Source organism: Xenopus laevis, chromosome 5L (genome assembly GCF_017654675.1).
Source record: "Xenopus laevis strain J_2021 chromosome 5L, Xenopus_laevis_v10.1, whole genome shotgun sequence".
Lineage (NCBI taxonomy): Eukaryota > Metazoa > Chordata > Amphibia > Anura > Pipidae > Xenopus > Xenopus laevis.
The window spans coordinates 8,317,648-8,331,553 of record NC_054379.1 but is presented as its reverse complement, the minus strand read 5'-3'; the positions used below and the strand labels follow the sequence as shown (position 1 = coordinate 8,331,553).

Below are 13,906 nucleotides of genomic sequence, written 5' to 3'. Positions count from 1 at the left end.
ATTTCTGGGAGTTTTAGTGCAATGTTTTATGTGTTATTACAGTTTTGAGAATGAAAATGAAATTGCCCTTTAAAGGAGAACAAAACTCTAAAATTGAATGTAGCTAAAAATGGCATATTTTATATAGTGAACTTATTGCACGAGGCTAAAGTTTGAGCTTGTCAATAGCAGCAATGATCCAGGACTTCAAACTTGTCACAGGGGGTCACCATCTTGGAAAGTGTCTGTGACACTCACATGCTCAGTGGGCTCTGATTGGCTGTTGAGAAGCTAAGCTTAGGGCTTATCACTAATTATCCAGCAGAAAATGAGCTTCCCTGGCTGTAATATAAACTGATGCTACAGGTTTGCTGATTATTCAATTCTGATGCTAATTGCACTGGTTTCTGTGCTGCCATGTAGTAATTATGTGTATTAATGACTAATCAGCCTTATATTGTGACATTTCTATTCTATGTGTACTGTATATTGTGAGTGGCTCCCTAAGCTCAGTAAGTGACAGCAGCACAGAGCATGTGCAGTGAATCAGCAGAAAAGAAGATGGGGAGCTACTGGGGCATCTTTGGAGACACAGATCTTTACTGCTTAAGGGCTGTGGTTGCCTTGGACTAGGTACAGAAGCACAAACATAATGTACATCAGTGCAGAAGATCAAAGAGAAAGTCGAGACATTTCAGTAAGAAACCCAGGAAATCGTGACTGTCCCGCAGAAAATGACAGAGTTGGGAGGAATGAACATGACCCTGCCGAGTAGCTGCGCAGAAAGACTTGCCCAGATGCACAAACTCCTTTCTTTAATCACAGGTTTGATCACATGACATACAAAAGTGATATAGAAATTCAATACAAGTATAGTATCTGTTGAAAAACATGTAGAAGTCAATGGTCCCTTTTACAACTGGAAGAACTTTCTTTGATTCGTAGTTTTAGAAGTTTTTGGAGATTTTTGACGCTGGCTTTTGTTCAGCAATACAAAACAGTTGCGGCTTTTCTGCAACTTTCCCCATTCGTGCTTTTTCAGTTTGGATTTTTTAATAAAGTTCACATGCGGTTTTATAGAAATTGAGGTGCCTTCAAAAACCTCTAAATCCACTACAATGCGAACTTCAATAAATTGGCCTGAAAATACTCGCTCTTATCCTAAAAAGGCAACACGTGAGGATTTTCTATACTGGACATGGGAATATTGAATCCAGAACTTGTCACAGATTCGTCTAAACTGACTATTCATTGCAGAGTAATCCATCCGAAATCAAAAGAACCTAAAATAATGTCTCCCTTATATTCTCAGCAAACGCAACTTCAAGCATTTTCCTGAACAATTTCTCAGAAATCCCATCATTCAGCCGGGAAGGAAAAGTCAGAAAATGTGTTCCAAGTCTTAGAGTATCGCCAACCATTTATTTCCTTTACTTTGCCTTATGGTCGTGTTGTGACATAACATTATTGAATTAGAGATCACATATCTTATAATTTCTAGCATACCATGCTATCGGCCCACATTACCCTTCTCCCATATTTGTTTTCCCATGAAATGACATTTAAAGAGATTCCTGATTAAGAATGCTGGTTTGAAATACAAAACACACACTGAAAATGTGGGTTTCTGGAGTTTTTTTTAAGAGTTTCTCCTATTTCTCTTCATCATTATGGCCAATTAAAGAAACATAACTCCTTTCCTGGAGACAAGACAGCTGTATGGAATGTAATTACACAGTACGGTTGCATAGCTAATATATATGAAAGACAATATCTTAAAGGTTTAATTTTTTTTTTTTTTTTTAAATTAAAGGAAAGAAAAAAAAAAAGGACAAAATACATTACAGAGGAAGATAAGATCAGACTTGTCTGCTGGTTTCAACACTCCATTGCATTGAAGACAGATAACTCTTCAAAAACATCTTTATGCACAACGATGGCTGACATGAAAAGCACAAGCCACTGTGATTGGATGCTGCAAACGAGCAGAGCAATAAATGGACACAAGGAGGTTCAAAGAGGGATTCCAAAACTGTGGAAAGAGGGGCTTGAATGACAACCAGGGAAAATAATTAAGGTGAGTTATGGCATTATTTTGTGCATCTCTGAGATAAGAGAAGATATTTATGTAAACAAGTGTGGGCCTCCCGGCGCTCTAGAAAAACTTCTATTGGAAAAAAATAAATATAAGGATATCCAAATGCCCTACGCGTTTTCTGCTCAACAGGCTCAGCTCAGCCCATGCAGCCTGTGGTGGCGGTGAACCATCTCAAGATGCTTTAGCAGTCCATCACCATGTCTTTCCCAGCGAAGGAATACTAGGTCAAACAAATAAATAACCTGCCATAACTCTGGTTGGGGTTGCAGGAGCATTAAACCTAATGGGATAATATACCCCCTTTCTAAGATAAACTCATTGAGTTGGGCTGATATTGAAAAGATGCATAAACAATGAACATCTGAACTGCCCAAAATAAATACAAATGTATTTTATTTTTTACATACCTGTTCCCTTTAGAATCAAAGGAAACCATGACAGTCTCTCTCTTTTAACAGGGACCAGTTCCCCACCTTTCTTAGGTTGACGGTGTAATGAAACCCTCCCTTACCTCCCTTACCTCTTGCCATGGTGAAGTGATGGATTCTGGAAGTTGAAGGCCCTTTGATTTTCGGAAAAATCTGCGCATCACTCACTATGGAAAGTAGAGGGACTTCAAGTCTCCTAATTCATCACTTCACAATGGAACAAGGGGAGGGATGGGTCGCATGACATGTGAACCTAAGGGATGCTGGGAAATCAGTGTAACATCAGTGTAACGGACTGGATATTATTATTATTATTAACATGTATTTATATAGCGCCAACATATTGCGTAGCACTGTCCGTGTAGTAAAGCAGAGAGTGTTTATGTATCTTTTCTACAAAGGCTCAACTCAATAAGTTCATGTCAAAAAGTGGGTGTAGTTCCCCTTTAAAGGCGTATGGCCTACAAGGACTTTTAATCACCTCTACAGAGCAGCAACCAAGGATCCCACTATCTGGAGTGCAAAGTCAAGCAAGTATTCCAACTATTAATGTGGCTCAATGAATATTTCAGGCAACAAACACAGACCATGGTCAACTCCTTAGACCTCCCAGTATCCCTTGTGTTTGGCATCCTATTCCTAGTAGAACCACCACTCAACATGACCCATGCACTAAAGTCAGATGAACTACTTTCTCACAATTATTAAACACAATGCATTGCATAGTGCTGGCCCTTTAGACAGCTACCAGAGATTAGAAGGAACTCCAATACTATATTTATGTTTCTTAAATGCTAGTCCCCATTGAATGTTGATTGATCAGCTGAGTAAACATGTCACAAACTAAGCAGAGAGGTTCATCAATACACTGTTGATAACTAACAGGGAGTATACAACACCACAAAGGATCACAGGTATTTGTTCTTTAACATTTTTTCTTTTCTTTTTTTTTTTTTTTTTTTTAAAGTTCAAAAAGTCGGCTGAGGTTTTCAGGCTTGGAAAAGCCCCTATTGAATCTCAGTAAGGTTCTAATTGTCCACTGTGTTTCCAGTTCACTGGATTTGGCAAGAGTTCATTTCTAGGTAATCAGATCTATCATTTTTTCAACATAAGAATACGTTTTTTTTGTTTTTTTTCTATGTCAGAGGAGGATGGAGGGTTTTTCATTAGGCAACATTATATGCATGGAATAAACAGTATGGGGCACATTAATCAAAAGGATGAAAAGCACGAGAAGAGCATTCTGCCACACATTTCACTTGAATATGCTTTTAAAATATATATATACACAATAATGATACTCTAGTCCTCACAACAGTTGACTGTTAAGTATTATAGAATTTCCAGAGGTGACTAATGATGACACGGACCAGTGGTCAGGGCTGGAAGTAGGAACATATGCAGGTGTGAAGGAATCAGGGCACTGGTTGTGGTTGGATGCAAATAGATGTAGTAGATCAGTGATGCCCAACCAGTGTCTAGTAAGCAACATCACCACCACCATTGACGTTGCTCCCAGTGGCCTCAAAGTGCCTATCTTTAAATTTGAGACTTGAAAGCAAGTTTGGGAGGCATAAAGTCATATGTTTACTCCAAAGAGAGCTTCCTGTAGCTTTCTGTACCAAAATGATTAGGGCATACATGTATTAAGACAGCTGGAAAATGTTGCAAATTGCCTCTTAACTAAAATGAAAAGCTCTGCTGACAACAAATAAATGCTATCGGCTACCAAGGTGCAGCCCTATAAAGCCATTATAAGGAGGATACTATACTATTTTACAGAATAAAGGAAAGTAGTGAAGTGTGTTGTGAAAAGAGGAGGAGGAGGTGAAGGAAGGGTCTAGGACTTTGAGCTAGGTCCCTTGGTAGTAGCATTGCGGTCATCTTGGGTCAGCCACAAACAACAAAATAGTAACCTTTAGTTAAAAGGTATAGGCCTACAGCAGTGCTGTTAAATTTTTAAATACAGTGAGTTTATAATCATATCTACCACGTTTGAAACTTGGAATAGAATACAATTATGTCCTGCAAAGAAGTTTGTGGGAGAAGGACCATATTTTGCCCAGGGGCCTCCAGTTGGAAAGTCCTGACATAAAAGATCAGTGTCTCACTCTAAATATTAGAGTGTCTTATGAAATATGAGATTGGCAACCATATTTACAAAAGGAATGGAAGATTTCAGGTATGATGAATGAGGGGGCGTTTCAGAGTACATGATTCCCTTACATATATTTAAACTGGAACCATATGACAAACACTCAGAGAGAATTTTTTTCCCCAATTTGATTTTTGTTGACTGTACAAATATACATTTCACGTAACAGAAATGCGATATCCTACAACGTTGCACGTGAAATGGCTGCTAATCAGGAGGTACAGTCAGTTACTCCAATAAACAGGATTGACAGAGGAGACAATGTGGGGAGAGAGAGGACATTGTGTATCAGTTGATATTTTACTGGAGAGTAATAGTCCCTAACCAAACATTAGGGCTCTCCAAGATATGGCAGTGTTAGGAGTTGTAAATGGCTAAATATTGACATGCTGCATCTAGTAATTGCTCCTGATGTTGAGAATTTTTCACCTCACCAGTTTAAATAGTCAAAGTAAATTCAACATTAGACACAATTACATGACAGATACAAAGCCAAGGTTATTTTATCTGTCTTTAGTTAGGAGAACTCTAGAGTCTACTGTCTTACCAGGAGAGGTCTCTACCATGATTTGGAAGAAACAAATTTGGCCATTTCCTAAAACCGGCCCTTCCGTGAGAAAAAGCATGCCATATGGAATTTGCATCTGCTGTAAATGTCCCTTGAACTCTGAAATGAGCTTGATGCTTTCTGGTTTCTGTGGAAGAAGCCAAGGCAAAGGGAAAACCAGTAATGCCCATTAGATAAACTGCCCAGTTTTCTACTTTCTTCCATGAACGCGGTGTCTCTATCCCGAAGTTCAAAAAGTCTGCTTTTGGAGAGCTGGCCAAACAGGGACACATCCCATTCAATTAAAACATGGTGGACATATTCTCTGTCCTGTTTTATAAGTTACTTTTGAATGAACCTTTTTGAAACTGCTCGCTCAACCTTCTCCAGAGTGCCATTTGTCCTGATTGTTGGCTGTAGCTTCCAAACAAAATAACTTTGGACCAATATCATTCATCTTTTCTGAAATAGATACCGCAGTACTCTCAAAGTTTATTAATCATACTTGTCCACAATTATAAAGGGGTTCTTGTGATTTAGCAATATTATATAAACCACAGTGGGTCCAGAAGATGTTTCTGCATCTGCCATTGAGGAAGACCATCTTGTCCAACCACAGATTTCTCCCATCCTCCATGTTAACTCCATCCACTGAAGGGAAATACTGTAGCAATTGACATCATCTTGGGAAGTATTTTCTCCAAGAGTTTTTGCCTAGGTGGACTCATTTTTAATTCATCATTGGCAGCATGCCCAGTTATCATTGGCGCTGGGTGCCATCTTACAGGGTTGGTATGTTGGACAATCCAATTGAAATTCACTACTTGAGGCCACATGGGAAGTTCCTTTTACCTCAAGACAAGAAACAGGCAACTTGGATTCCCTGAATGTGTCATTCTAGCAGATATGGTTGGATGCCTACCTAACAAATAAAATATATAAAGCTATTGGTTTAAATAGTATGTTTCTCAACTCAACCCCTATAGCATCAGTTCTTCTGGTTTTGTACGGTTTAGGATGACTTTAAGGCTTGAATGTTCTTAAAACCCTATTTATTTATTTTTTTAACAAAGATTGAGGTACATAGTTGGAATAAAACTGTTTAAAATTAAAAATGATGGTTTTCTAATTGCAAAAGTGAAACAGTCCAACGCCCCCCCCCCAATTTCTACAATTAGATGTTTTAATTAAAATTGCATTATATTTAAAAGAAAATAAGGAAAAAAAAAGACCTGTGGCAGCCAAAACTTAATAGAAGGGGGCCAGTGTGAAATTTCACCTACCCCTGTAACAGACAAAACACATACTAACAGAAGCACGCAAGCATGCAAGTTTGTTCAGAGGGAACATTGGTTTTTCCATTTTAATAAAGAATGCTAATTCATGGATAAAACATTGCTTTAGGGGGTAACTGAATCACTAATGCCTCCCAAGAGAAAAAATCCCCTAAATAAGCCAGTGATTAGGAAATAAAAGAGGAGTCTCACCCAATCAGCATTTCTGTAAGCTTGGCAAAACCAACATAAGCCAGTTCAAAAGCCCCTCGGTGTCTGGACTGCAAAAGGTGATGCTTAAAATATTCTCCCATCTCTTTAACCTGAAATTCAAAGAAAAGGCAAATCAATTACTGCTGTAGAAAAAAGTGCCATTATTATAACTTAACGGCCAATAATGCATCCTGATCTGTATTCCCATGAAACCCCTGCTGTTGTTAGTTATCAGCTTGGGTTACAGCCTACCTGGAATTTCACTTGACAATTAATTTGTACATTCGTTTTAGAGAAATCTACAAAAAAAACCACATCATAGTCAATTAACCTTCCTGTTCCTGAAGTATGGGAGGAAACCAAAATACTAGAATAACCACAGGGAGAACATACAAACTTTTTGCAGAGAGCACCCTGGTTGGAATCAAACCTAGAGACCCAGTACTGTGAGGCAGCACCAGTGTACCACTGATTTACCCATAAACTGGCATGTTATAGACTATAGACTCATAGACTAGAACAAATCTAAGGGAAACAAATAAAACAAGCCTGCACATTATGGGCAGATAATATAAATGTGCAACATCTGTACCCCCGGAAAGTGACTAAAGGTCTACTTTTTTTTTTTTTGGAAACAGGCTGCACTTCTAAAACCATGTCAGTGAGCACAAGCTTATATGGTTTTCTATGAAAATCAAAAGTGTTTGATCTCCTTAAGATAAACACGTTGGCCTGAAGTTGGGTGCTGAAGGGTCTTGCTCCTAAAAGCCAGTGAGTAAACAATGACCCTGGCTGTGCTTCAAATAATAGCTTTAGCCCATAGGGTAGTCTAGGAATAGTTTATAAGTGAAACTGGGTTTCCTTTCCACGATTCCTTCTGCTTTGCATATAAATGATGAGAGGGCCTCCTATCTTGAAATGCTTTTCATGGCTATTCCATGTTTCCAACAGCACTTTCAGTAAACAGGTCTTACCGATCCCTAGGAAACGTTTTTTGCACTGCACTCTCCACCACTGCAAGCTTCCTGAACTTCTCCAAGGTTGGGGTTGGAGTTAATGCCCAAGAAGCCACCTACTATCCACACTGTTCATGTATACCTACCAGAGCTGGGCTAAGTAGTATTAGCTTGCTGTCCTACCTGTGGCCCCATTGCTCCCCCCAAGGCAATATCTGCCACAACCCCCACCCTATTTGGTCCTTACGGCCTGCGATGGATGATTCTCCCCTTGTCCTGTAGACTCAGTCATTTCCTCTTCAATTGTGCCTTCACCAACTCCACCCAAATCACATGCCTTGTCTGTCTCCCACTAGTTCCAGCCCTTCTACCCAACCTAAAGCTGGCCATACACCGGCCACCAGTTCATTTGGTCAACGGGGCCAATTTTAAGATCATGCTCCAGGCCTACAGAGACCCATTGGTTGAGGACCGAATACACACTGTGGTGCCCCTTCACCCATTAGAATTTTCAGATTAACCGTCAATTTGGTCTGGAGGGGAAGAGTTGGCGGTTTTATTGGTCCATGTACTCCAAGCTTTAGTTTTCATGTCAGTTGATTTGATATTCATTCGTTGCAACATTAACAACATTTTTTTTTCTAGATGCTAAAACCATCTCATTTTCAAAAAGACAAATATTTAAGCTTCAATATTTACATAAATATTTTCCTGTAGTAAAAGCATTACTTCATACTATCATCAATAATCACAATCACCCTCTGCCTCCAGGGAAAATTCCTTTATTTCATCCCAAGTTCTCTTCTTTTTTTTTTTTGCAATAAACATCTTTCCATTGCAAACACTAAAGGAGCATATAAGAAACGTTTTAAGCCCAAATGCTTTTTTTCCCTTTACGATTTTGAACCAAATTGCCTGCAGAAAGTCAGTCCTTTTTATGTGATGTTTATGTGAGCATTAAGTAACATTACTGCTTCTTTCTGTACAAATATTTGCATTTCTGAAGCTTGAAAAAACAGCTAAAGGAGCGGCTCCTTCTTTGTGTGGATAATGTTGCTGGGGATTTAGAGCGCCGTTCCAGTTGGTCGATTGCTTTGTACAAAGTTAACTTTGTTTCCGACCCCGGCCCGAAGAGAGGAAAACGCACAGGTGCAAATTATTAACTTGCTTTCAATACACTGCACCCTTTATTACATAATACATAACCAATTCATATTTCATGTGCTATATACAGGTCCCTAGACGCATACCTTAACTATCTGTGTGCAAAAGTTTTCCATGTGCACTGCCAAACACAAAGTTAATTGCATTTCTGAACAGTTTATTGTAAACTGCAGTTTTATTTTATTAAACTTAAAATAAAAAAGGGCATGAACAAGAATGTCCAATGTAAAGTTAAACAAGAAAAATTCTAAGAAAAATGTGATTTGTGTTTGGGAAAAAAAAATCTAAATTAAAATGTTTCTTGTACTGGTATGGGATCAGTTACACTGCAACACATTATCCAGAAAGCTCCAAATTACGGAAAGGCCGTCTCCCGTAGACTCCATGTTTAAAATGTATTTCCTTTTTCTGTGTAATAATAAAACAGTAGCTTGTACTGGATCCCAACTAAGATATACCGTATATACTCGAGTATAAGCCGAGTTTTTCAGCCACCAAAATATGCTGAAAAACGCTACCTCAGCTTATACTCGGGTCAAGCGCAAAAACGGTCGCCGGCGCCTAAGAATAGTCGCCGGCGTCCAAGAATGGTCGCCGGCACCTCCAATGGGAGCAGAAACCCTCAATTTTTTGATTGAAACTTACCAGAAGCGGCTGCATTTCTCACCCTCGGCTTATACTCGAGTCAATAAGCTTTCCCAGTTTTTGCAGGTAAAATTAGGTACCTCGGCTTATACTCGGGACGGCTTATACTCGAGTATATACGGTAATTAATCCTTATTGGAAACAAAACCAGCCCATTGGGTTTATTTATCCTTTATCCAGAAAAACCCCAGGTCCCGAGCATTCTAGATAAACAGGCCGCAAACCTGTATCCTGGACATGTATTCCCTGGAAGATGTGGTTGGCTTCTTCCTTCCAGTCAAAGTAGAGTCTCCTGTTGTCTAATGTGCCGTTTCACCAATTGCCCAATAATCCACCCAATAATCACAAAAGGATTTAGGGGTATGAAATGCAAACATTTTCTCACGAGAAAACTTTGGGCGAATTCAGAAATCCTTAGAGTTTCTTATGCCATCCCACGGGCAATTCGTATTCTTGCCGACGGGAAGGCATTTCGGGAAGATTAGACGGCCGAAGTAGAGAAGATTTGTTGCTGGGTGACTAATTTCCAGTCTGCCACCACCCTAAGGCACTTAAAGGAGACATTCACAGCAACATTTTAAGACAATGGTCCTGTTTTCTTCTGTTTTTTTAACAAGTTGCCTTTTTTATGCCTCCCTCCATTCTGATGTAGCACCTCCAGGCAAAGGTCTCTGGTTTTCACTTGCCTATCTCTAGCCATAAGGAAATGTGGCATAAAACTTTAAGAAACGTAAGCACTAAGAGGCCCTTTAAGCACTAGTCTTCACTCTAGTGAAGTGTGGGTCAACACAAACCTGACCCTAACCTGCACCTCACCCTAACCCACAAAATGTTGATGTTGTAGGACTCACACATGCCCGTACTCAAATTTTCTCACTCTGTAAGCTACTTCTGTGAGCGCGTCTGGTTACAAGACGGGGATTCTTCAAGAGCAGTAGAGGACCAACTTGACGTGCAACAGTTGGCCACATTTCAACCCAAACATGCAACGGTAGGCCAAATTTCAACCCTAACCTGCCCAACTGGTGATCAACCCACGAGTCACCACGGGTTTCGGGTCAACTTGCACATCCCTACTTCACTCATTCGTTTACACTGGCTTGTGGATATCTTTCATTCTGCTACACTTTCAATCCTGCAGCAAAATATGCATAATTGGGATTTAATTTTAGAATTCTGTATGTTCCAAATATTGCAGCAAAACTGATCACCCCGTCCCTAGACCATATTTTCTAGCTGCCATGCAGAATATCCCCTCAGCAGAGGAGCCACTACCTAAATGTGTAAAATCAACTCCATATGGACTTCTTTGTGACCCTTATATTCTGCTTTTGTAAGACAAACATAGAGCAAAACAGACAAGCACAAAATGAAAGTGTTTTTGGAGGCTTGATATCCACAGCCCAGCAGCCTTTTCACCACAATCCTGTACAGTCTACTTGGGGAAGACTGAGATGGGAGGCAGGGATGACAACAGGAGGGTGCAGGGAGTACTGCAGCCAGGGACCTTGTGGCATAGATGGATGGGCTCATATGTAAAAGGGGCAGAACTTGTGCAGGAGTGGGAGGAGTTTGGGTGGATTGTTGGTCATGTTTTGGCATAATTGGGATGTGTCTACGGCAGATCAGGGGAATGTCCTGCATGGGGCACTTTTTTTCCCACTGGAGCACCATTTTACTTGTTGACAGGACCCACATCTCAGGTGCCCCAGATAAGTGGGGCCACCTGAGGGACAGCCCTGCTAACTTAGTAGTATGGAGCACCATCTATATGGTGGCCCTGTCAGGAAGCACAGCCTGAGGGCCAGTTAGGTTAAAAAGTAAATTATTATTTTTTACTACACATCACTGTAACTACAGCAGAGTGTGGGGTCTGTTGGTTTACTCAAAAAGATGCAGGTACAGGGAGTCAACAAGGCAGCCGGCACTTGACTGGTTACATTTATGCAAAACATGTTTCTAATATAAGGTTCATGGAAAGCCAATGGTTCATCAGTCACTTTGTGGTTTGGAAGGTCTGGTGTCTGTCCATCAGACAAGTCTCTATCATGGCTCCACATGACGATTTATGCTTAACCACTAGTTTCTTTATATTATTAGGTAACCAATATGTCGAAACACTCTATACCAGCTGGATGTCTGAGGTGAAGTATATCTATCACTAAGAGGTTCTTCAAGAGGGTGTTCACAAGAACATCACTCAGGGCAATGACAAATTAATACATTCTTCAGCAGCCTTGTTCAGTTTATTTTAGAAACGAACCACCAAACCTAAGTGCAACTGAAAGTCCCATGGTGGTCTTACTCAAATCCTATAAAGCTGCAAGGTGACCAATTTAAGAGACCACTTCTCTCTCTTTGAGTCATAACTTAAACTTCTAACACTATTTTCAGTCATGCTAGAGAAGACTGAGATAAATAAGAGCAGCAATGAATATTTAGAGAGATATTTTGTCACCATAAGTCAAAATCCACGCACAGCTGTTGGACAGATGAAGAGGAGAACTGCATACAGAAATATTATTTGAATTTTTTGTTTTGTTTCCATTTCCGCAATTCTATGGTGAAATAAATTAGACTATTAAGTCGCCCTACAAATATTTACGTTCACGTGTACTATCACAACAACACCTTGAATGGAAAAACTCATTTTCGGAGGGGGGAAAAAAAGGCAAAAAAAAAAAAACTGAAAGTGTGGGAATTTTTCAATATCCCCCGCACTGAAAAGTGGGTTTGTTAAAGCCAGATGGAAGGGAAAGGTCAAGAATTGAAAACAGAAACCTAATAAATCCATGATATTTCCAAATGAAATGCTTGCGGTAAGCTAATTTCTTGTAAACACTGCGCTTATGTCTGCTGAACACTTCCAGATGCTCTTCCCTCTTTCATGACTTAAATATGAAAACTAGCTGAAATAAAAATAAAGAATATGCCATTTTTTATACTACTCAAACCAGACCCCCAAAAAAATCTCTCTCTCATAACCCACAAACCATTGTTAAATTAATTCAAAACGTCAATGGCCAGATAAGCAATAACGTTAAAATCTTAAACATACACAACATTCCTGAACATGAAATTAAGTCTGCCCTATAGGTTGTTCTGCACTGGGGATGACCAACATGGAGTCCTCCATCTGATGTTGAACTATAACCCTTAGCATACCCTGACAGCCATATGGATGGCTTAGTCAAATAACCATCAGGAAGGCTTAAAACGCCAGCTGGATAATGCACCCGAAAACTGTTTACACCATAGATGCCCAACATGAAGCCTTCGATCTGCTGAAAGGATGAGCTCAACCTTTTGACCAAAGGCAAGTCAATTAATGATAAGGAAGGCTTAAAAATCTATATGGGAGTACATTGGTTTACATGAAAACTGTCCTAAAGGTTGTACTGCATTGGAGATGACCAACATGGAGCTCTCCATCTACTGTTGGACTATAACCCTAAACTTAGCCTGAAAAGACTGGCTCTCCCTTTTGACTAGGGATGCACCGAATCCAGGATTCGGCTCGGGATTCAGGCAGGATTCTGCCTTTTTCAGCAGCATAAGCAAATTAGGGTTCGGATTCGGTTCGGTATTCGGCCGAACCTTTCGCGAAGGATTGAGGGGTTAAGCCGAATCCAAAATAGTGGATTCAGGGCATTCCCTACTTTTGACCATGCCTTGGTCAAATAATGATCAAGAAGACTTCAAGCTGTATTGAGGAATATATTTTTTTTAACTGAAAAACCTGGACTTTTACTCTAAGAATAACTGGACATGAAAGCCTAAAAGGAAGGGCTCTGACTCAGGGCCAGGGGTCAGTCAAATAATGAGCAGGAAGGGTAACACTGCAGTTGGGAGAGGACCAATGTGTTCTACAAGGTTCCCATTCAATCAGATCTTTGGCCTTGATCATCGAGTGAACAAATGACCCACCAGGTTGGTGGGATCTTCTCCTGCATAAACAGTTTTTAGCTTAGTCTTACTGATAACAGTATACAACTTGTGATCCCTGGGATTTGTGTGATGTGGAAATTATGATGGCAACCTAACCTCTCCATAAAAAGGCTGTTTTATAAGGGTATTTTATTTATAACCCATGGCAGTTCATATTCACACCTATAATAATATAGTCCTCTACTCAGTAGAGGTAGCACCATGGCAGCTCCAGCACAAAAAACCTAAATATGAAGAAATATGCAGATAAAAATGTTCCTCTGCACAAAGAAACTTATGTCCCTTTATTTTTCCTAAACTTTAGAAAAAAATAAAGTGATCAAATGCCTTCTTAAAAATAAAGTTTATTTTCAATTTAAAACAGCATGTAGAATATGCAAGAAGGGCAGAACTGTGTGTATCTTTGATTTCCTCCCTAGGGCTCCAGCCGTTTGATTTTGCCTGGGCAAGAAGCTGCGGTAAATGCAAAGTCTCATTCCCTGCCAGCCAATAATGCTTG

General features: G+C 39.8%; 1 protein-coding gene across 2 annotated transcripts in view; it reads right to left on the bottom strand.

Annotated features, from left to right (window-relative positions):
* Positions 1 to 13,906, bottom strand: part of LOC108716087 (thyroid adenoma-associated protein homolog) — a 285,703-nt gene that overhangs the window by 212,471 nt on the left and 59,326 nt on the right. For both annotated transcript variants that reach the window (XM_041562504.1, XM_041562505.1), the window contains exon 22: positions 6,695 to 6,804. In XM_041562504.1, the coding sequence (XP_041418438.1) occupies positions 6,695 to 6,804 (110 nt within the window). The remainder of the gene's footprint in view (positions 1 to 6,694; positions 6,805 to 13,906) is intronic.